The sequence below is a fragment of the Coregonus lavaretus genome, assembly GCF_964263955.1.
Source record: "Coregonus lavaretus genome assembly, chromosome: 9".
NCBI classification, from domain to species: domain Eukaryota; kingdom Metazoa; phylum Chordata; class Actinopteri; order Salmoniformes; family Salmonidae; genus Coregonus; species Coregonus lavaretus.
The window spans coordinates 24,401,415-24,422,957 of NC_139996.1; the positions used below are offsets into that span (position 1 = coordinate 24,401,415).

Below are 21,543 nucleotides of genomic sequence, written 5' to 3' on the forward strand. Positions count from 1 at the left end.
CTGGTGTTTGTAACGGTGGGGTTGAGGGGCCGACGATGGTGTGGCCGGGAGAGTAGGCATGTGGCCTTCTTCTGCAGCTGGGGACTCCGGCGGCTCCTACAGGTGTTGCACACTGGGAGGCACTGGCAGTGGTGATGCAGCTGTCAGGAGTGGTTCCAGCAGGGGGTCCAGCAGAGGCGATGGCGTCAATGGTCTCATCCATGGCAGACCTCTCCTGTGCCCTCTGTGTTCTGAGGGCTGCCCGACGCTCTTTCTCCTCTGCCCTGGCCCTCTCCTTCTCACCCCTCTCCTGCCACTGGCGCGTGTATTCCTCCCTGGTGAGGCATGTGGCGACCACAGGGAGTCTTCTGTATCGGTCCAGCCGATACTTCAGGACAGTAAGGATGTGCCCCAGGTCCTTCGCTATCAGCCCCCCCTCTATTAGGGGGTGCTCTTCTAGAGCTAGGGATAGGACTGGAGCAGCGGCTGGGACTGGGGCAGGGGCTGAGGGTCCTCCTGTGGTCGCTGGGGAGGAGGTGCTGATGGATGGCACAGTGCTGCTGGTTTCAGTAGAGGCGGTGTTGGGATCCGGTAGGGTCCGAGACGGCATTAAACGGGACCCTTCAATGGCTGAAGGGTCAAAAGGGAAGAGGTCACACTTCTTAAACCCTTCCACCACATAGCGCATGTCCTTGCATCGCTGGTACGAGTAGCGGAATACTCTGACAAATTCTGATTTGTTTACCATATAGGAGTGGGGGGGGGGGGGCCTCCCAGGGGGGGCCTCCCAGGGGGGGCCTCCCAGTGTGTAGTGGCCACCGGGGAAACACTTGGGGTAGATGATAAACGGGGGGATGTCCTCCCCAGTTGCGTTGAAGCAGGCCAGCACTGTGATGTGCTCCTTGGTCCCCGGAGCCTGCTGGTACACGTGTTTTGCGCCCCGGGGAGCCAGCACTTTGTGCCTGCTCTGGTCGCTACGAAACCCAGACTCATCGCAGTTATAGATTTGTCTGGGTTTCTCCCTCAACCCACTCTCCTCCAAGTGCTTCTCATAAGAAGTGAAGAAGGTGTCCATCGTCGGACGTGTGGCACACTCAGCTCTCCCCCTATCCAGGGTGTCCGGCCTCCTCATGCTTAGGTTCTTGTGCCTCCTCCTGAACATTTCCCACCACCTCTTCCCCAGTGGTGGGATTGTTTCCCCTGGGTGCCGAAACCTACAATAGAATAGAATATATAATTGTCCATCCAGGATGAAAATGTTTGTTTTGGCATCACCATACACATCCACATTTACATCACACACATTGATAACAGTCAGTCCAGCATTCTACATACATAAACCTGCGTATTTTGTCGGCGTATTTCATCAGCCTCTGTCTGGTGAAGGGGAACCCATGGCTGGCGCAGTAGATACAGTACTGCACCAGAGACTTTTCATCCTCTGGTGCAAGCAATGTGGGTGGGCCACTGCGACAACCATGGGTCACCCGGCCGCTCAGCCTGTCCGCCAGGGTCTGCCGAGGTACACCATGCACCTTGGTAGATAAGAAAAGAAAACTGTTACTAGCAGATAAAATTCACATACACATGGTAATCTCCTAAAAACAAAAGATGCCTAACCTTGGCAGCCTGGCGGATAGCCATCCCTGCCCCGCAGTCCTCCATGGCATGGAACATGTCCACCTCACTCCACTGCTTCCTCTTGACTTTCTCCATGCTGCAGTGGTAAATACATGTAGCTAAATAACTTGGCATACTATACACATTTTAGAAAGATAACTCAATCTGAATATGTATAAACATTTACATTTCAAAGCTAAGGCATTGAAAGGTGATGAAAGTTTTCACAATAACTGAAAGTGTACCCACGTTTTTTGTTTGATGTTATCTGTAATGAAAATTAGTGTCCCAATTAGTGTAATATTGATGCATACATTGTACCATTTAACTAAATACTGCCTCTATGTAGCTGTTGTAAGATGAAATATAGCCAACAGTGATAGGTGTCGAAAAGTTCATGGTTCAAAGTTCCAAATACATTTTTTGCAGATTGTGCAAAACGCCTCCGTCAGAGGACTCCAATTTTGATACGGTAAAGCTTGACAACATGCAGCTGTTTTCGTGATATGTATTATCTAACACTTACAATTTCTTTCCTTTTTGCTTACTTAGCAGTTCTATCAACATTTAGCAACTAAGATAGCAACATTAGAAAATCCATTAGCTATATTTCAGAGGTAAAAAGTTGGATATTAAATTAGGTGTGGTCTGTCGCGCAGTCGAATTTTACAATATGCAGCGTGTTCCACAAAATGTGTACATATAACTTTTTTGAAAACTCTCAAAACCTAACTTAACTTACATAAATTGCACTGAAAATCGGTGGTCAGCTAGCTAAAAGGGTGTCGTTAGTCACAAAACTTACCGTTATTTTTCAGTCCATTTAAATGTTGAGCTCGAGGTGATTCAGTCCTCCAACCGCTAGAAAGTGTCCGAGGTCAGGGGGTGTCTGATGTTTGGGGAAAATTAGCTAGCTAGCTAGGTTACATGCTGATATTGATTTTGGTATTATTGTGTGTAGTTACGGCCAGCCAGCCCATAGAGAGAGCATAGCATTGCATTGTGGATTTTGTAGTCGACTTGAGCTGCGTCCCCTGGTATCATATAAACACACATAAAACATAAAAGAATGCATAGAATTGCGGGAAATTAACTTTAAAACTGCAACATTTTCTCTCCACCAACAAGGGTGTCAACAGTTTGGTTTCGCATGTGTTGCGAGGTGGGGGTTTGTTACGACGCAGATAAATTACATTATCCATCGGGGCCTTTGCCACCAATTACATTTGTGCGACCGGACCTTCTCAAATAGTACTTGAGTACCCCTGGTCTATACTTAGTGAGTGGCTGTCTGGCTGACACATTCGATTTTATTTTATTTTAGGGGCGTGGGAGAAACTGCCAGTGGACACAGTGCCCTTCGCTCCCGCTTGAACGGCGTAGCAAGTACACTACATTACCAAAAGTATGTGGACACCTGCTCGTCAAACATCTCATTACAAAATCATGGGCATTAATATGGAGTTGGTCCCCCCCTTTGCTGCTAGTTTACATACACCTTAGCCAAATACATTTAAACTCAGTTTTTCACAATTCCTGACATGTAATCCTAGTTAAAATTCCCTGTCTTAGGTCAGTTAGGATCACCACTTTATTTTAAGAATGTGAAATGTCAGAATAATAGTAGAGATAATTATTTATTTCAGCTTTTATTTCTTTCATCACATTCCCAGTGGGTCAGAAGTTTACATACACTCAATTAGTATTTGGTAACATTGCCTTTAAATTGTTTAACTTGGGTCAAACGTTTCGGGTAGCCTTCCACAAGCTTCCCACAATAAGTTGGGTGAATTTTGGCCCATTCCTCCTGACAGAGCTGGTGTAACTGAGTCAGGTTTGTAGGCCTCCTTGCTCGCACACGCTTTTTCAGTTCTGCCCACAAATGTTCTATAGGATTGAGGTCAGGGCTTTGTGATGGCCACTCCAATACCTTGACTTTGTTGTCCATTTTGCCTCAACTTTGGAAGTATGCTTGGGGTCATTGTCCATTTGGAAGACCCATTTGCGACCAAGCTTTTTAACTTCCTGACTGATGTCTTGAGATGTAGCTTCAATATATCCACATACATTTTCCTTCCTCATGATGCCATCTATTTTGTGAAGTGCACCAGACCCTCCTGCAGCAAAGCACCCCCACAGCATGATGCTGCCACCCCCGTGCTTCACGGTTGGGATGGTGTTCTTCGGCTTGCAAGCAGCCCCCTTTTTCCTCCAAACATAACGATGGTCATTATGGCCAAACAGTTCTATTTTTGTTTAATCAGACCAGAGGACATTTCTCAAAAAAGTACGATCTTTGTCCCCATGTGCAGTTGCAAACCGTAGTCTGGCATTTTTTATGGCGGTTTTGGAGCAGTGACTTCTTCCTTGCTGAGCGGCCTTTCAGGTTGTTGATATAGGACTACTAGGTGTTGCTCGGTGGAGGGGAAAGTAGCAGAGACAGATTCCTAGATCTATGTATCCCACTGTAAGACTATTCTAACTCAGAGGAGAAAGATGACATCGCCACTGCGGAGCATTGTTTTTGTGTTTGTGTCTGTGTGTTTTTGCAGTGAATCTCAACTTCCCTATTGGTAAGATGCTAGACGGACACACTGCAACAGACTACTAGGACCACTGCAACAGACTACTAGGAGGAACCCGACGACCTAGAGATAAGGGAGCTGAGGATGCTGGAGATGACAAGGATCAGGTGATGGGGAGACGATGTTAAGAGGAATGATACTGATGAGCTACGTGTTCTGGGTGATTCCCTCATTGGAAGGACAGACTGACATACCTCCAAGAACTTCAAGATCTTCCAGATTTTCAAGAAGCACCTTACTAGCACACCATTCAGTTCTATGTATTTGTAGGGTTTACTTAATAGAAATTGGGGAGTATATTAGAAATTGGTATTAAGAATAATTGGTAAACATGATAATTTGTCATACAGTAAATGCTTATATGGATTTCTTGGATTAGAAATGAAATCAATTAAACTGTTATGTTTTGTCTTCTAGTGAGGTAAACACAGATGGTGTCTTGATGCATAGCAGGGATAATTTGGCCTACAATGGTGTGTACCTAAATAAAAATAAACAACCTATGAACCGGATGAAGATGAATATCAGAGGCGTTGAAGACATTTCTGTAAGCACCACTTCTACATGCAACTTGAAGCTATCAAATGATTTTCTCATGTTTTTATATCAAGAGAGTGGGACAGGAGTCCACCATTGAGTGAGAATGGAGAAATATATGTTCAAAGGCAACATTTCTTATGTTGTGGACATAATGGTTGGCAAATGGACAAGACAATGGGTTGTAGGGAAGGTGGTGACTCGGATGAGACATTGTAGTTGTGACATTGTCATGGGCAGGTCATTTTGAAATATGAAGTTGTCTGAAGAACATAATGGAGAGACGCCAGAAGATTTAAGTGCTGGGAGAAAAAAGGGGTTGCTTAGCTGTGTTAATAAAAATTTGGATTTATCTAAATTTGCTAATTTGGCCAATAGGTACAGTGAGGGAAAAATGTATTTGATCCCCTGCTGATTTTGTATGTTTGCCCACTGACAAAGAAATGATCAGTCTATACGCATGTCAAACATTTTATAAATTGATTTGCATTTTAATGAGGGAAATAAGTATTTGACCCCCTCTCAATCAGAAAGATTTCTGGCTCCCAGGTGTCTTTTCTACAGGTAACGAGCTGAGATTATGAGCACACTTTTAAAGGGAGTGCTCCTAATCTCAGCTTGTTACCTGTATAAAAGACACCTGTCCACAGAAGCAATCAGATTCCAAACTCTCCACCATGGCCAAGACTAAAGAGCTCTCCAAGGATGTCAGGGACAAGATTGTAGACCTACACAAGGCTGGAATGGGCTACAAGACCATTGCCAAGCAGCTTGGTGAGAAGGTGACAACAGTTGGTGCGATTATTCGCAAATGGAAGAAACACAAAATAACTGTCAATCTCCCTCGGCCTGGGGCTCCATGCAAAATCTCACCTCGTGGAGTTGCAATGATCATGAGAATGGTGAGGAATCAGCCCAGAACTACACTGGATGATCTTGTCAATGATCTCAAGGCAGCTGGGACCATAGTCACCAAGAAAACAATTGGTAACACTACGCCGTGATGGACTGAAATCCTGCAGCGCCCGCAAGGTCCCCCTGCTCAAGAAAGCACATATACAGGGCCATCTGATGTTTGCCAATGAACATCTGAATGATTCAGAGAAGAACTGGGTGAAAGTGTTGTGGTCAGATGAGACCAAAATCGAGCTCTTTGGCATCAACTCAACTCGCCGTGTTTGGAGGAGGAGGAATGCTGCCTATGACCCCAAGAACACCATCCCCACCGTTAAACATGAAGGTGGAAACATTATGCTTTGTGGGTGTTTTTCTGCTAATGGGACAGGACAACTTCACCGCATCAAAGGGACGATGGACGGGGCCATGTACCGTCAAATTTTGGGTGAGAACCTCCTTCCCTCAGCCAGGGCATTGAAAATGGGTCGTGGATGGGTATTCCAGCATGACAATGACCCAAAACACACGGCCAAGGCAACAAAGGAGTGGCTCAAGAAGAAGCACATTAAGGTCCTGGAGTGGCCTAGCCAGTCTCCAGACCTTAATCCCATAGAAAATCTGTGGAGGGAGCTGAAGGTTTGAGTTGCCAAACGTCAGGCTCGAAACCTTAATGACTTGGAGAAGATCTGCAAAGAGGAGTGGAACAAAATCCCTCCTGAGATGTGTGCAAACCTGGTGGCCAACTACAAGAAACGTCTGACCTCTGTGATTGCCAACAAGGGTTTTGCCACCAAGTACTAAGTCATGTTTTGCAGAGGGGTCAAATACTTATTTCCCTCATTAAAATGCAAATCAATTTATAACATTTTTGACATGCGTTTTTCTGGATTTGTTTGTTGTTATTCTGTCTCTCACTGTTCAAATAAACCTACCATTAAAATTATAGACTGATCATGTCTTTGTCAGTGGGCAAACGTACAAAATCAGCAGGGGATCAAATACTTTTTTCCCTCACTGTATATACACTGCTAAATTAATAGTATTAAGAATGCATTGAGATAATGATCTGTATTTATTATCAGGATGAGGAAAGTCATAATAGAATTATGGATGTTTATACTGTATGTTAATATAAGTGTACATTCTGACAGTTGTAATGGGTGATAAAATTAAGGGTTTTAAATTTGAGTGATAGGACCAAGTGAATCAATAAGAATGGTCATTCTAAATTTGGTTGAGTTAAGTAATTTGGTTTTGGGTTATAATTTATAAGATGACTGAGTGATTTAAGTAAATCATTAGTATGTATTAGTATAAATATTTTCAAGATGAAGGATATTGCTTGTACAATTGAGAACTATCTTATATAGGTATTAGGTTAAAACAGTGATACATTATGGTAATGTCTTAAGATTGTTGTGTGAACCAGGTTAAAGTTAGTAGATAAGCGATTCTGGGCGCCGCACAGTCTGAATACCAAGGGATTCCATTATGTCGAGGGAGATTACTGAGGTTGATTTTATAATGATTGATGGACATGATATACTGACTTGGGTACAGGGTAAGAACATCAGAGAAGAGAGTGCCCACTGATGGTTAACAGATGTGTTGAAGAAACGTGTAATCGAAGCTATATAAGCTGAGATATGTTCTTTATTCAGTAGTTTGGGAATGGCAAGAGGCAAAGCACTGTCTGTTTGTTATGCGAACCATGGTACCTATTAAATATTTATATGAACTCCCCAGCTAAGTGTTAAATATCTTCTTGCGTCATGAATTACTTGATACCCGAGAAACTCATCATAACACTGGCCTACAAACAATACCCCATAATGTCGAAGTGAATTAAATGTCTTGAGTCAATAAGTATTCAACCCCTTTGTTATGGCAAGCTTAAATAAGTTCAGGAGTAAATATTTGCTTTACAAGTCACATAATAAGTTGCATGGACTCACTCTGTGTGCAATAATAGTGTTTGATATTGTTTTTTTTGCCTCATCTATGTACCTCACACATACAATTAAAGTGCATTCGGAAAGTATTCAGACCCCTTGACTTTTTCCACATTTTGTTATGGTACAGCCTTATTCTAAAATTGATAAATATGTTTTTCCCCTCATCAATCTACACACAATACCCCATAATGACAAAGCAAAAACAGGTTGTTGTTTTTTTATACATTTTTGCAAATGTATTAAAAATAAAAAACAGAAATACCTTATTTACATAAGTATTCAGACCCTTTGCTATGAGACTCAAAATGTAGATCAGGTGCATCTTGTTTCCATTGATCATCCTTGAGATGTTTATACAACTTGATTGGAGTCCACCTGTGGTAAATTCAATTGATTGGACATGATTTGGAAAGGCACACACCTGTCTATATAAGGTACCACAGTACACAGTGCATGTCAGAGCAAAAAACAAGCCATGAGGTTGAAGGAATTGTCCATGAATTGTCCAACTGCTGGGCCTCCGACCGCAAGGCACTACAGAGGGTAGTGCGTACGGCCCAGTACATCACTGGGGCCAAGCTTCCTGCCATCCAGGACCTCTATATCAGGCGGTGTCAGAGGAAGGCCCTCAAAATTGTCAAAGACTCCAGCCACCCTAGTCATAGACTGTTCTCTCTGCTACCGCACGGCAAGCGGCCAAGTCTAGGTCCAAAAGGCTTCTCAACAGCTTCTACCCCCAAGCCATAAGACTCCTGAACAGCTTATCATGGCTACCCGGACTATTTGCACTGCCCCCCCCACCCCATCCCCCTTTTTGACTCTGCTGCTTCTCTGTTTATTATTTATGCATAGTCACTTTAACTCTACCCACATGTACATATTACCTCAATTACCTCGACTAGCCGGTGCCCCCGCACATTGACTCTGCACCGGTACACCCCTGTATACAGTGGGGGAAAAAAGTATTTAGTCAGCCACCAATTGTGCAAGTTCTCCCACTTAAAAAGATGGGAGAGGCCTGTAATTTTCATCATAGGTACACATCAACTATGACAGACAAATTGAGAATTTTTTTTCCTGAAAATCACATTGTAGGATTTTTAATCAGTATAAACTTGTTATCAGTATAAAAAGACACCTGTCCACAACCTCAAACAGTCACACTCCAAACTCCACTATGGCAAAGACCAAAGAGCTGTCAAAGGACACCAGAAACAAAATTGTAGACCTGCACCATGCTGGGAAGACTGAATCTGCAATAGGTAAGCAGCTTGGTTTGAAGAAATCAACTGTGGGAACAATTATTAAGAAATGGAAGACATACAAGACCACTGATAATCTCCCTCGATCTGGGGCTCCATGCAAGATCTCACCCCGTGGGGTCAAAATGATCACAAGAACGGTGAGCAAAAATCCCAGAACCACACGGGGGGACCTAGTGAATGACCTGCAGAGAGCTGGGACCAAAGTAACAAAGCCTACCATCAGTAACACACTACGCCACCAGGGACTCAAATCCTGCAGTGCCAGACGTGTCCCCCTGCTTAAGCCAGTACATGTCCAGGCCCGTCTGAAGTTTGCTAGAGTGCATTTGGATGATCCAGAAGAGGATTGGGAGAATGTCATATGGTCAGATGAAACCAAAATATAACTTTTTGGTAAAAACTCAACTCGTCGTGTTTGGAGGACAAAGAATGCTGAGTTGCATCCAAAGAACACCATACCTACTGTGAAGCATGGGGGTGGAAACATCATGCGAATGAATGAATGGGGCCATGTATCGTGAGATTTTAAGTGAAAACCTCCTTCCATCAGCAAGGGCATTGAAGATGAAACGTGGCTGGGTCTTTCAGCATGACAATGATCCCAAACACACCGCCCGGGCAATGAAGGAGTGGCTTCTTAAGAAGCATTTCAAGGTCCTGGAGTGGCCTAGCCAGTCTCCAGATCTCAACCCCATAGAAAATCTTTGGAGGGAGTTGAAAGTCTGTGTTGCCCAGCGACAGCCCCAAAACATCACTGCTCTAGAGGAGATCTGCATGGAGGAATGGGCCAAAATACCAGCAACAGTGTGTGAAAACCTTGTGAAGACTTACAGAAAACGTTTGACCTGTGTCATTGCTAACAAAGGGTATGTAACAGAGTATTGAGAAACCTTTGTTATTGACCAAATACTTATTTTCCACCATAATTTGCAAATAAATTCATAAAAAATCCTACAATGTGATTTTCTGGAGAAAAAAAATCTCATTTTGTCTGTCATAGTTGACGTGTACCTATGATGAAAATTACAGGCCTCTCTCATCTTTTTAAGTGGGAGAACTTGCACAATTGGTGGCTGACTAAATACTTTTTTCCCCCACTGTATAGCCTCCCTACTGTTATTTTATTTTACTGCTGCTCTTTAGTTATTTGCTTTTATTTATTTTTTGCTTAACTCTTTTTTTATTTGTTTTACTTTGCATTGTTGGTTAAGGGCTTGTAAGTAAGCATTTCACTGTAATGTCTACACCTGTTGTATTTGGCGCATGTGGCAAATACAATTTGATTTGACTTGATTTGAAGCTCCGAGACAGGATTGTGTCGAGGCACAGATCTGGGGAAGGGTACAAAAACAATTCTGCAGCATTGGCGATCCCCAAGAACACAGTGGCCTTCATCATTCTTAAATGGAAGAAGTTTGGAACCACCAAGACTCTTCCTAGAGGTGGCCGCCCGGCAAAACTGAGCAATCAGGGAGGGGCCTTGGTCAGGGAGGTGACCAAGAACCCGATGGTCACTCTGACAGAGCTCCAGAGTTCCTCTGTGGAGATGGGAGAACCTTCCAGAAGGACAACCATCTCTGCAGCACTCCACCAATCAGGCCTTTATGGTAGAGTGGCCAGACGGAAGCCACTCCTCAGTAAAAGGCACGTGACAGCCCGCTTGGAGTTTGCCAAACGGCACCTAAAGACTCTCAGACCATGAGAAACAAAATTCTCTGGTCTGATGAAACCAAGATTGAACTCTTTGTGCTGAATGCCAAGCTTCACGTCAGGAGGAAACCTGGCACCATCCCTACGGTGAATCATGGTGGTGGCAGCATCATACTGTGGGGATGTTTTTCAGCGGCAGGGACTGGGAGACTAGTCAGGATCGAGGGAAAGATGAACGGAGGAAAGTACAAAGAGATCCTTGATGAAAACCTGCTCCAGAGCGCTCAGGACCTCTGACTGGGGCGAAGGTTCACCTTCCAACAGGACAACGACCCTAAGCACACAGCCAAGATAACGCAGGAGTGGCTTCGGGACAAGTCTCTGAATGTCCTTGAGTGGCCCAGCGAGAGTCCGGACTTGAACCCGATCGAACATCTCGGGAGAGACGTGAAAATAGCTGTGCAGCGACGCTCCCCATCCAACCTGACAGAGCTTGAGAGGATCTGCAGAGAAGAATGGGAGAAACTCCCTAAATATTTACATTTACATTTTAGTTAGCTAGCAGACGCTCTTATCCAGAGCGACTTACAGTTAGTGAGTGCATACATTTTTCATACTGGCCCCCCGTGAGAAACGAACCCACAACCCTGCCGTTGCATGCGCCATGCTCTACCAACTGAGCTACAGGGGACTAAATACAGGTGGGCCAAGCTTGTAGCGTAATACCCAAGAAGACTCAAGGCTGTAATTGCTGCCAAAGTTGCTTCAGCAAAGTACTGAGTAAAGGGTCTGAATACTTATGTAAATGTCATATTTCAGTTGTTGTTGTTTTTATTTGCAGAAATTTCAAAAAAAAAAAAACTTGTTTTTGCTTTGTCATTATGGGGGTATTGTGTGTTGATTGATGAGTGGGAAAAAAAAAACAATTTAATCAATTTTAGAATAAGGCTGCAATGTAACAAAATTTGGAAAAAGTCAAAGGATCTGAATACTTTCCGAACGCACTGTATCTTTAAGGTCCCTCAGTCGAGCAGTGAATTTCAAACACATATTCAACCACAAAGACCAGGGAGGTTTTCCAATGCCTCACAAAGAAAGGCACCTATTGGTAGATGGGTAAAAAAGCAAAACAGACATTGAATATTCCTTTGAGCACGGTAAAGTTATTAATTACACTTTGGATGGTGTATCAATACACCCAGTCACTACAAAGATATAGCCGTCCTTCCTAACTCAGTTGCCGGAGACTAAGGAAACTTCTCAGGGATTTCACCATGAGGCCAATGGTGACTTTAAAACAGTTACAGAGTTTAATGGCTATGATATGAGAAAACTGAGGATGGATCATCAACATTGTAGTTACTCCACAATACTAACCTAATTGACAAAGGGAAAAGAAGGAAGCCTGTACAGAATAAAACATATTTCATAACATGCATCCTGTTTGCAACAAGGCACTGAAATATTACTGCAAAAAACTGTGGCAAAGCAATGCACTTCTTTTCCTGAATACAAAGTGTTTGTTTGGGGCAAGTCCAATACAAAACATTTCTGAGTACCACTCTCCATATTTTCAAGCATAGTGGTGGCTGTATCGTGTAATCGTTAAGGACAGGGACGTTTTTCAGGATAAAAATGTAAGTCGCTCTGGATAAGAGCGTCTGCTAAATGACGTAAATGTAAATGTGAATGGAGCTAAGCGCAAGCAAAATCCTAGAGGAAAACCTGGTTCAGTCTGCTTTCCACCAGACACTGGGAGATGAATTCAACTTTCAGCAGGACAATACCCTAAAACACAAGGCCAAATCTACACTGGAGTTGCTTACCAAGAAGAATGAATGTTCCTGAGTGGCCAAGTTACAGTTTTGAGTTAAATCTACATGAAAATCTATGGCAAGACCTGAAAATGGTTGTCTAGCAATGATCAACAGCCAATTTGACAGAGCTTGAAGAATTTTGAATATGAAAAATGGTTAAGTGGTGTGGAATGCATAGGCCTGATCTGGGAGATCCTATATAGGGTGTGGACAGGGTTTGTTTGAGGGGGTCTCGGCTGGTTAGGCTGGGGGTGGGGATGTGGCTGGTGATGCTGTGGTCTGAGTGTAGGTCCTCTTGGAGTGGGTTCTCTTGGTGCAGGTCCTTCGGGAGGGGGTCTCGCAAGTCTGGGAGGGTGTCTCGCTGGTCTGGGCGGGGTGTCCGTTGCTCTGTTGCTCCTGTGTGAGGTGCTGGGGCTGCGGTTGAGGGTGACGTCCATCAGGGTCCTGGCAAAAGTTGGGATTGCTGCCTTGTAGAGGTGGACCTGGTCTTAAAGGCTGTTCAAGTCCAGGGTGTAGTGGTGGGCCAGCTAGACATTAGATTTTGAGGCACAGTCCCGGGACATTCTTGCATTCCCCTGTATGGTGGCAGGGTGAAAGTATTTTCGTGGTAGCAGGATGGAGATGACCACTCGTGTGTTAGGGAATGTGTAAGAAGCTTTTTCAATCACTCTATCACACACAAACACACACACACAGTGTCTGTATTCTTTGTCGAATCGAATCAGCAGAGGGCAGTGTTTACCAACCTACGAAAAGGCTAGAGGCCCTTATATTATGATAAAGATTAGGCCTCAAGCCCACTATCCCTTGAACTATCCCTGTATAAAACATTATTCACATACAGTAAGCTTTTTGTTATTTTTGATTTACGTGAAATACTCTTCTTGTACATGATCTCAAACGGGTCATGATGCTATAGTTAATGAGAAATTATGCATTCTAAAACTCGGCCTACATTTCATTTTTGGGTGCTCTTGTTTACATTTTCATAATCGGTTTACAGGTTATCGTGTCTCTCCGAAGCTGCAGCGCTTTTGGACAGGGCAGGGACAGCACCATACAGATAGAATCCAGTATAGAATACGATTCTATTTCTATGGACAACACCAAAGATGTTATATTTGTGACAACACTGAGGTGAGTGTTCTTGTGAGGTCACCATATTCAGTGATGCTCGCGGTGGTATCTAGTGACCACCCACACGTAGCAGTAGCTATTTTGCCGCTAGTAGCCGGATGAATTTGGGGGAGTGCCTGGTTTGAAAGTAGCAAACTGCCGTCGTTAGCGGGAAGGAGGCGGTTCTAGTCCTCGGCTAGCACGAGAGAAGACCCGCCTCATCTGTAGAATGAACGCTGCCAGTCTGTGGGAACGTTCCGACAGTTCTTATTATACCTCAGTGGTTCCAACAGGCTCCTTGGCTTTGGTAAACATGTTAGAGAGTTATCTCACAGCTTGATGACTACGTATGGATGGAAACTTGACGGTAAATGACACCACAAATCAACGTATTTATATTAGTGGTAGCCTACTATGGCGGGGATGGAATCGCAGTTATGCCAACGCTGAACTTTCATTCGATGTTCTATGCGGAGATAACGTTAACAAAGAACCCTCGCTCCAGCTAGCCAAAGCTAACGTTAATCAGACAGATTTAAAACAGTCATGGCGGAAATTCACTAATCGTTGTTGTCTTTGTATTGTTTTTAATTATGTTTTATCGTTTCGATTTCTCGATAGTGTATTTTGACAAACGACGTTAATCAATTGCTATTTTAATAGTTAAGCTGGGGTAGCTAGCTAGCTGCTAACTAGCTGGCTAGCCGCCATCAAGCAGAAGAGTGTCGCTATCACTGTAACGTTAGCTAGATAGCTAGCTAAATGCGCAGTCGGACATGGAACGATGTCGGTGATGCCTGTGAGCAAGTTAACGCAAAAGTAACGTTTCTCCACAGATTTAAAAAACAAAAGGGTTCGTCTGTTAGCTAACTACGTTAATGTGTAAAATGGTGTTTACTAGTTGATGAGACAGTTTACATTGATTGATGACAGAACTAGTTAACGTTAAATGTAAAGCAAGCACTGGCTAGTTCACCTCTGTAAAATTTTCAATAATATTGTTTGTCGTAGCTAAGGCCGGTGTGGTAAACTAAAAGCCTTGAGTTGTCAGCAGCCAGTCAAGTGTATGTAGGCTGTAGCTATGCTCAGATGTAACACATTATTTTCTCTACAAAGCTCCAACATTAATCCAAGCAGAGACGATGAATATGAGTCAGTCTCCTCTCTAGCCCAGTTAGCTGCCATTCGTTTTCCCATTAGACAGCTCTGCAAACGTTATATTGTCAAAATACATTCGTTAATCACCAAATGTGGAGTTTCTTTGAGTAACTATTGTAATTTACTGCTGTCACGCCCGGTAGGTACTTCCGAAAAAGGTCTAAATAAAAATGTACAAGTAACCGAAAAAAATTGTCTGGAAAGAATTGATGGTATTGTTTTTTGTAAGTGTAACGTTACATGCGCCAAATCCACATATTCGTTAAGATTACTGTAAAAACGTCACCTATATTGCCTACTTAATCTGATTACATGAAATATTATTGCATTCCGTGTAGCATGTGTGAAACAACCGGTTGATAAGACATTAATACTGTTGTAGGTGATAAAATCAATGATCTTTCGGGATACTGTACGGCTGCAGTAATTAGTCACATTATTAGTGATTTTAATGGAAGTACTGAAGAGGTGGAAGTACGTGCACACTTGGTAAAAAAACAAACAATAAAGATTATTTCCAGACAATACATTTTTTTTGTGTTGCTTATGTTTTATTAACACCTTTTTTGGAAGTACATACCGGGCGTAAAGGCAGTAAATTACTAGTTGCTCAGCGAAACTCCATATTTGGTGAGTAACGAACGTATTTTGACATAACACTTGCAGAGCTGTCTAATGGGAAAATGAATGGTAGCTAAATGGGCTAGAGAGGAGACTCATCGTATTAATTATCTCCTCCTCTGCCCAGATACTGGTTCAGACTACACATAGCTAGCAGATTGTAACGGGCTAATGTGTTGCTCCATCAGCTGTTATATGTTAGGTACTGTTTGGCATAAGACAGCAAATTTACGACCAACCTTAACTTTATTATTTGCCACATGTGCCGAATACAACAGGTGTAGACATTACAGTGAAATGCTTACTTACAAGCCCTTAACCAACAATGCAAAGTAAAACAAATAAAAAAAGTGTTAAGCAAAAAAAATTAAAGCAAATAACTAAAGAGCAGCAGTAAAATAAAAAACAGTAGGGAGGCTATATACAGGGGGGTACCTCAATGTGCGGGGGCACCGGCTAGTTAATATGTACATGTGGGTAGAGGCACACTTCCTCAATTCCCAACTTGGATGACAGCCAAAGTCTAGTTGCAGGGGTTTCATTTGAATTTAGAAAATGCTCTGTTATTAAATAAAATAAATGTTTTGCTCCAAATAAGTTATCAGTGTTCTCTATTTCAAATCTTCTCTCATTTATCGAGACAGGTGAGTGTCATCATGACATGCAGCACTTTGGAATGGACACCCACCTGTCCCAATCAATGAGAGACGATTTAAAATAGACAAGATGGCGGCGTACACGTTGTAGCTCAGTTGGTAGAGCATGGTGTTTGCAACGCCAGGGTTGTGGGTTCGATTCCCACGGGGGGCCAGTATGAAAATGTATGCACTCACTAACTGTAAGTCGCTCTGGATAAGAGCGTCTGCTAAATGACTAAAATGTTGGATTACTTAATGGAGCAAAAAATGGATTCAGTTTAATAACGGAGCATTTTCTAAAATTAAAACTAACCCCCTGCAACTAGACATGGATGTTTAGAAGACAGTCTGTCTTCCAAATTGGGAATTGAGGAAGTATCGACAAGTTAAGGTCCGTCGTAAATTCTCTGTGCTACGCCAAACAGTACCTATCTAATAACGCCTATCAGCCAGCTGGAATAAATAGGCTATATTTTTAATAGCTAGATTGCACCACAAGCTAGTGAAACTACTGTAGTATTATGTGTATGTCCTGTGTGTTATGATATTTAGTTACCTAGCAGGACACTGTTTTTTTTTGCTGTGTACTGTAAAGCTTGAGAACTGTCTGCCATTTGATCACCATGACAAGGCACAGATCTTTTTTTTATTTTTTATAACCTTTATTTAACTAGGCAAGTCAGTTAAGAACAAATTCGTATTTACAATGACGGCCTACACCGGCCAAACCCGGACGACGCTGGGCCAATTGTGCACCGCCCTATGGGACTCCCAATCACGGCCGGTTGTGATACAGCCTGGAATCGAACCAGGGGGTCTGTAGTGACCCCTCAAGCACTGAGATGCAGTACCTTAGACCGCTGTGCCACTTGATATATAAATACTGAAAATTGACAGTAGGCTACATTCAGTCTGTAGTTTCTACTGCTTTTTAAAAAACAATTTTAAACAGACATTCCTCTCAAACCTTTCTTTGCAGTCAGTGATGGCATTTTACCTGTTAAGTCATGAATTCTAGATTTTTTTTACCCCCCCACAAGTAAACCAGTTTGCCCCTTTACCCCTGAATTTCATTGCTATACTGATCTCGGCTGTCCCTGCTTCTTTCCCCCTGCAGTGACACTGGATCTCTGCTGGCAGTGTGTGGCCTGTCGTTGCCTGCAGAGTGAAGCTTGGTGCCTGGAGCTGAGTCTAGCTCTTTCCCCCTCCCTTCTGGTGGCTCCTTATACTGGATTGCGGCTGTACCCTGTGTCTTGCAGGATGGATGGTGTGGATCTAAAGGGTCTCGTGTGTCGGCAGCGCTCCCTGTTCTGTGACAGTGTTCTGTTCTTTTCCATTTACAAAAGAACACCCCCCATCCTCCACACAGACTCTGAGCCCTCTATACATACTAACTGTTTTTAAGCAAGTCACACAGGTAGGAATAGGAGAGGGAGATCTGCAAAACAAGCTCCTGTTTATTTGGTCAGTGATTTTTCTTTTTTTACCACATAGATTTCAGTTTCTTTCCAAAGCCTTTATGGAGGAAGTTTGAGTTTTCTTTTCTCTGTTGAATCGTATCCGCTCACTATCGTCGGGGGTGGTGGGATGTCGGAAAAGCCCAACAACAAGATGGTGAAGTTCCTGGCTCCCCTCCCCAAGAGTGGTAATGGTAACGGAAACAACGGGTCTGGCTCGGACTCGCTTGTTGGTGAACGGATGGCAGCGGAGGTGAGGCGGCGCCACCACACCATGGAGCGTGACCGTTGCGCCGCAGAACATCGAACATTCTTCCGTCGCAGCGTCATTAGCGACTCCAACGCCACAGCCCTTGACCTCCCCTTACCCAGTAAAATCCCTGTCCTCGCGCCCCTGGTACCCCGTGTGCGAGATGTCGCGCCCCGGCCTGCCGGTGCACCCCTCACCCCAAGACCTGCACCCCATGTGACTGTGAGGGAGGAGTCGGCTGAGAGCGAAGGTGGAGTGAAGGTGGATGTGGTGTCTGTAGAGCAGAAGGCTGCTGTACTACAGGATATCTGTGATGGGGAAGCAGTGGTGGCTCAGCCAGCAAACAGTCTAGCTGCCCAACCTCGGAGCCAAACGACAGAACCTGAACCTGAGAGTGAGGTGAAGGAGAGAGGAGAGGGGGAAGAAGGAGAGGGGAAGGAAGAGGATAAGGAAGAGAAGGAGAAAGCCCGGGTAGAGGCTGAACAGAGAGAGGCGGAGAAGAAGGTGCAGGATGACATTGAGGAAGCAGAGACGAAAGCGGTGGGAACATCGCCGGATGGGCGTTTCCTGAAGTTTGACATTGAGATTGGACGTGGTTCTTTCAAGACGGTCTACAAGGGCCTGGACACAGAGACCACAGTGGAGGTGGCATGGTGTGAGCTGCAGGTAAGATTGTGGGCTGCATCTCAATACTATCTATGTAGCCTAACAAACTTGTATCCTCATTTCCCTCCCTTCATGACTACTGATATGAAAGAGCACCACTGATAAGCCCAGTGATTACAAAATTGTCCGGTAGTCACTCATAACCTACAAAATCTGTGAGAAGAATATTCTAGTCTCATCTCAACCTGGTCTCAGAGCATTTTGTATTATTCTGTACGTAAATCAGAGACCCTCGATTTAGTATGATACTGTATGTTACATTTCGTATGGTATGTAATAATTTGTGGATGTCATCATCCATTATGTATGATATGTTAGAAATGCAATTCTTGCAATATGTTACAAATTTGAAAAATATACCATATGTTATGAATTCCAATTTGTGTCTGTTAGCTAGGTGGCTACCTCTAACGTTAGCTAGCTGGCTAACGTTAGCTAGGAGTTAAGGTTAGGGGTAGGGTTAGCTAAAAGGGTTAGGGGAAGGGTTAGGTAACATGCTAAGTAGTTGCAAAGTAGCTAAAATGTAATAATAATAATATGCCATTTAGCAGACGCTTTTATCCAAAGCGACTTACAGTCATGTGTGCATACATTTTTACGTATGGGTGGTCCCGGTGATCACAACACGCTACCCTGGCGTTACAAGCGCCATGCTCTACCAATTGAGCTACAGAGGACCACAAGTAGTTGCAAAGGTGTCCTTGATGAGATTTGAACGCGCAACCTTTGGGTTGCTAAACGTTTGCATTATATGCCCACCTATCCACGCTGACCAACCACCCTACTTATGTTTTTGTCTTAAGTAACCATCTGTCTTATGTAGCCATACCAAACGTAACATATAATTCTAATATGACTTTCCAAATTACATTGAATTTTCCAATTCTAATTTGCCTTTCCAATTTAATTTACTATGTCTAGTCTATGAGACCAGGCTACTCATATTGACAAGTAGGCTTAGGCCCATAAGTCTGCCTTTCTTTCCTTCTGCGGTGACTATGGTCCTTCATGCTGTCTTTGAGTCACATTCGGGGCATTTGGACATTGTAACTGTGGGTGTCACCGGTTAAACACCTAAGGGTCTGTCAATCAGTCATAGTCATCCCTTCAGTGGTGTTGCAATTCCAGTGAACACTGGACCATTTGAATATTGTTGTGATCAAATGAAGTTTCAACCCCCATCCCCCGTTCCAATCTCACCCCACCCGAGGACCTAAGGGCTCAAATTAAATAAACATGGATAAAAAAACAACAACATAAGCAACACGTCAGTGTTTCAGCAGCGAGCAGCAAGAAGCTATTGGTTCAAAGTGTCTTCTTTAGCGCCATGAATGCAAGCTGTAGACTCCATATAAATTACATCCATAAAAGTGAGGATCCCTTGATGGATAGAGAGTGGACCATTGTAATCGTAGAACTCATTCTTAAAAGGGAAATGTACAGTCCAATAACAATGTTTCCCCTATATTTTTTTCCGGCAGCCGTGGGAAAGTAAGCATTGAGCGCGGGCGTGGCCAATTGCATGCACGGTCTCCGACCAAAGATTTTAAAGGCCCTCCTCTTGGGCACTTAGACAAAATTGTGCTTTTTTAAAAGCAGATTTCGTGCAATTCTACAGATTTTGCCATGCCGTGTTCTTATGCTATCTGTGACTCAAACATTATAATAAAATCCATAGGAGACATTTTGTTTATTTGATTCTCTCGGACTGTCTAGTTTTTATTGGTGATTTGTTAGTTCTCAAAGATGATCTTAATAAAAATATAGCTCCATTATCTTTTCTACATAATTTACATCCAGTTTAAGTTTACACTGACAACGTTTTACCATCTCAAAAAGTATTTTCTAAAAATATTTATTGGAGTAGCGGCAACGATTTAGCAGCGGCGGCCCGCTTCTGCTAAATGACTGTAGGGGAAACACTGAATAGTTCTCCTGACATTTGCTGCATACGCTATTGTAATCTCCCTTTGTATTTATGATAGGCCTTATCTCCTTAGTCACGAGTTACTGGCATTTCCTCTTTGAGATCTAGCCCGTTGCCAATACAATATAATGTTACAGAGCTGAAAATATATTTTCTATCAGGATGGACCTACCCCTTCCTGAATATAAGGGTCATGTTCATTAGTGCACAAAGCAGCAACGCTTTTTGAAATGGAATATGACAATCTTTGTTCTTATTGATCTCTGTTTCTAAATCGTTTCATGCCTACTGGACCCAGTCCTGTTCTATAGGTCCACGCAACCACACAACACCGGTGACTGGTTTGCCTTTGCGTTCCAGTAGACTTTGTTCTCGTGGCCCACAGCCAGAGTGATTTCCTCCCTGATTCAGTCTTCTGAGTCACAGCCACGGATGTTTCCCCTTTAAGAGACCTGGCCACCGTTTGCATGCATACAGTGGGGGAAAAAAAGTATTTAGTCAGCCACCAATTGTGCAAGTTCTCCCACTTAAAAAGATGAGAGAGGCCTGTAATTTTCATCATAGGTACACGTCAACTATGACAGACAAATTGAGAGAGAAAAAATCCAGAAAATCACATATTAATGGCACCTGATTGAACTTGTTATCAGTATAAAAGACACCTGTCCACAACATCAAACAGTCACACTCCAAACTCCACTATGGCCAAGACCAAAGAGCTGTCAAAGGACACCAGAAACAAAATTGTAGACCTGCACCAGGCTGGGAAGACTGAATCTGCAATAGGTAAGCAGCTTGGTTTGAAGAAATCAACTGTGGGAGCAATTATTAGGAAATGGAAGACATACAAGACCACTGATAATCTCCCTCGATCTGGGGCTCCACGCAAGATCTCACCCCGTGGGGTCAAAATGATCACAAGAACGGTGAGCAAAAATCCCAGAACCACATGGGGGGACCTAGTGAATGACCTGCAGAGAGCTGGGACCAAAGTAACAAAGCCTACCATCAGTAACACACTACGCCGCCAGGGACTCAAATCCTGCAGTGCCAGACGTGTCCCCCTGCTTAAGCCAGTACATGTCCAGGCCCGTCTGAAGTTTGCTAGAGTGCATTTGAATGATCCAGAAGAGGATTGGGAGAATGTCATATGGTCAGATGAAACCAAAATATAACTTTTTGGTAAAAACTCAAAGAACACCATACCTACTGTGAAGCATGAGGGTGGAAACATCATGCTTTGGGGCTGTGTTTCTGCAAAGGGACCAGGACGACTGATCCGTGTAAAGGAAAGAATGAATGGGGCCATGTATCGTGAGATTTTGAGTGAAAACCTCCTTCCATCAGCAAGGGCATTGAAGATGAAACGTGGCTGGGTCTTTCAGCATGACAATGATCCCAAACA

General features: G+C 43.4%; 1 protein-coding gene and 1 long non-coding RNA gene across 2 annotated transcripts in view; one reads left to right on the forward strand and one right to left on the reverse strand.

The window, feature by feature from the left end:
- Nucleotides 1–1,649: 1,649 nt before the first annotated feature.
- Nucleotides 1,650–2,547, reverse strand: LOC311134685. The gene is made up of 3 exons (XR_014613716.1): nucleotides 2,405–2,547; nucleotides 1,849–1,867; nucleotides 1,650–1,696 (listed from the first exon to the last, which is right to left on the reverse strand). It is a non-coding gene; the product is annotated as an uncharacterized lncRNA (long non-coding RNA).
- An 11,117-nt stretch (nucleotides 2,548–13,664) lies between these two features.
- The window catches only part of LOC311134661 (serine/threonine-protein kinase WNK1-like), a 60,684-nt gene continuing 52,805 nt past the window's right edge, over nucleotides 13,665–21,543 (forward strand). The window contains exons 1-2 of the mRNA XM_084168409.1: nucleotides 13,665–13,788; nucleotides 16,956–18,211. Coding sequence (XP_084024535.1) covers nucleotides 17,426–18,211 — 786 coding nt within the window. The 5' untranslated portion in view covers nucleotides 13,665–13,788; nucleotides 16,956–17,425. The remainder of the gene's footprint in view (nucleotides 13,789–16,955; nucleotides 18,212–21,543) is intronic.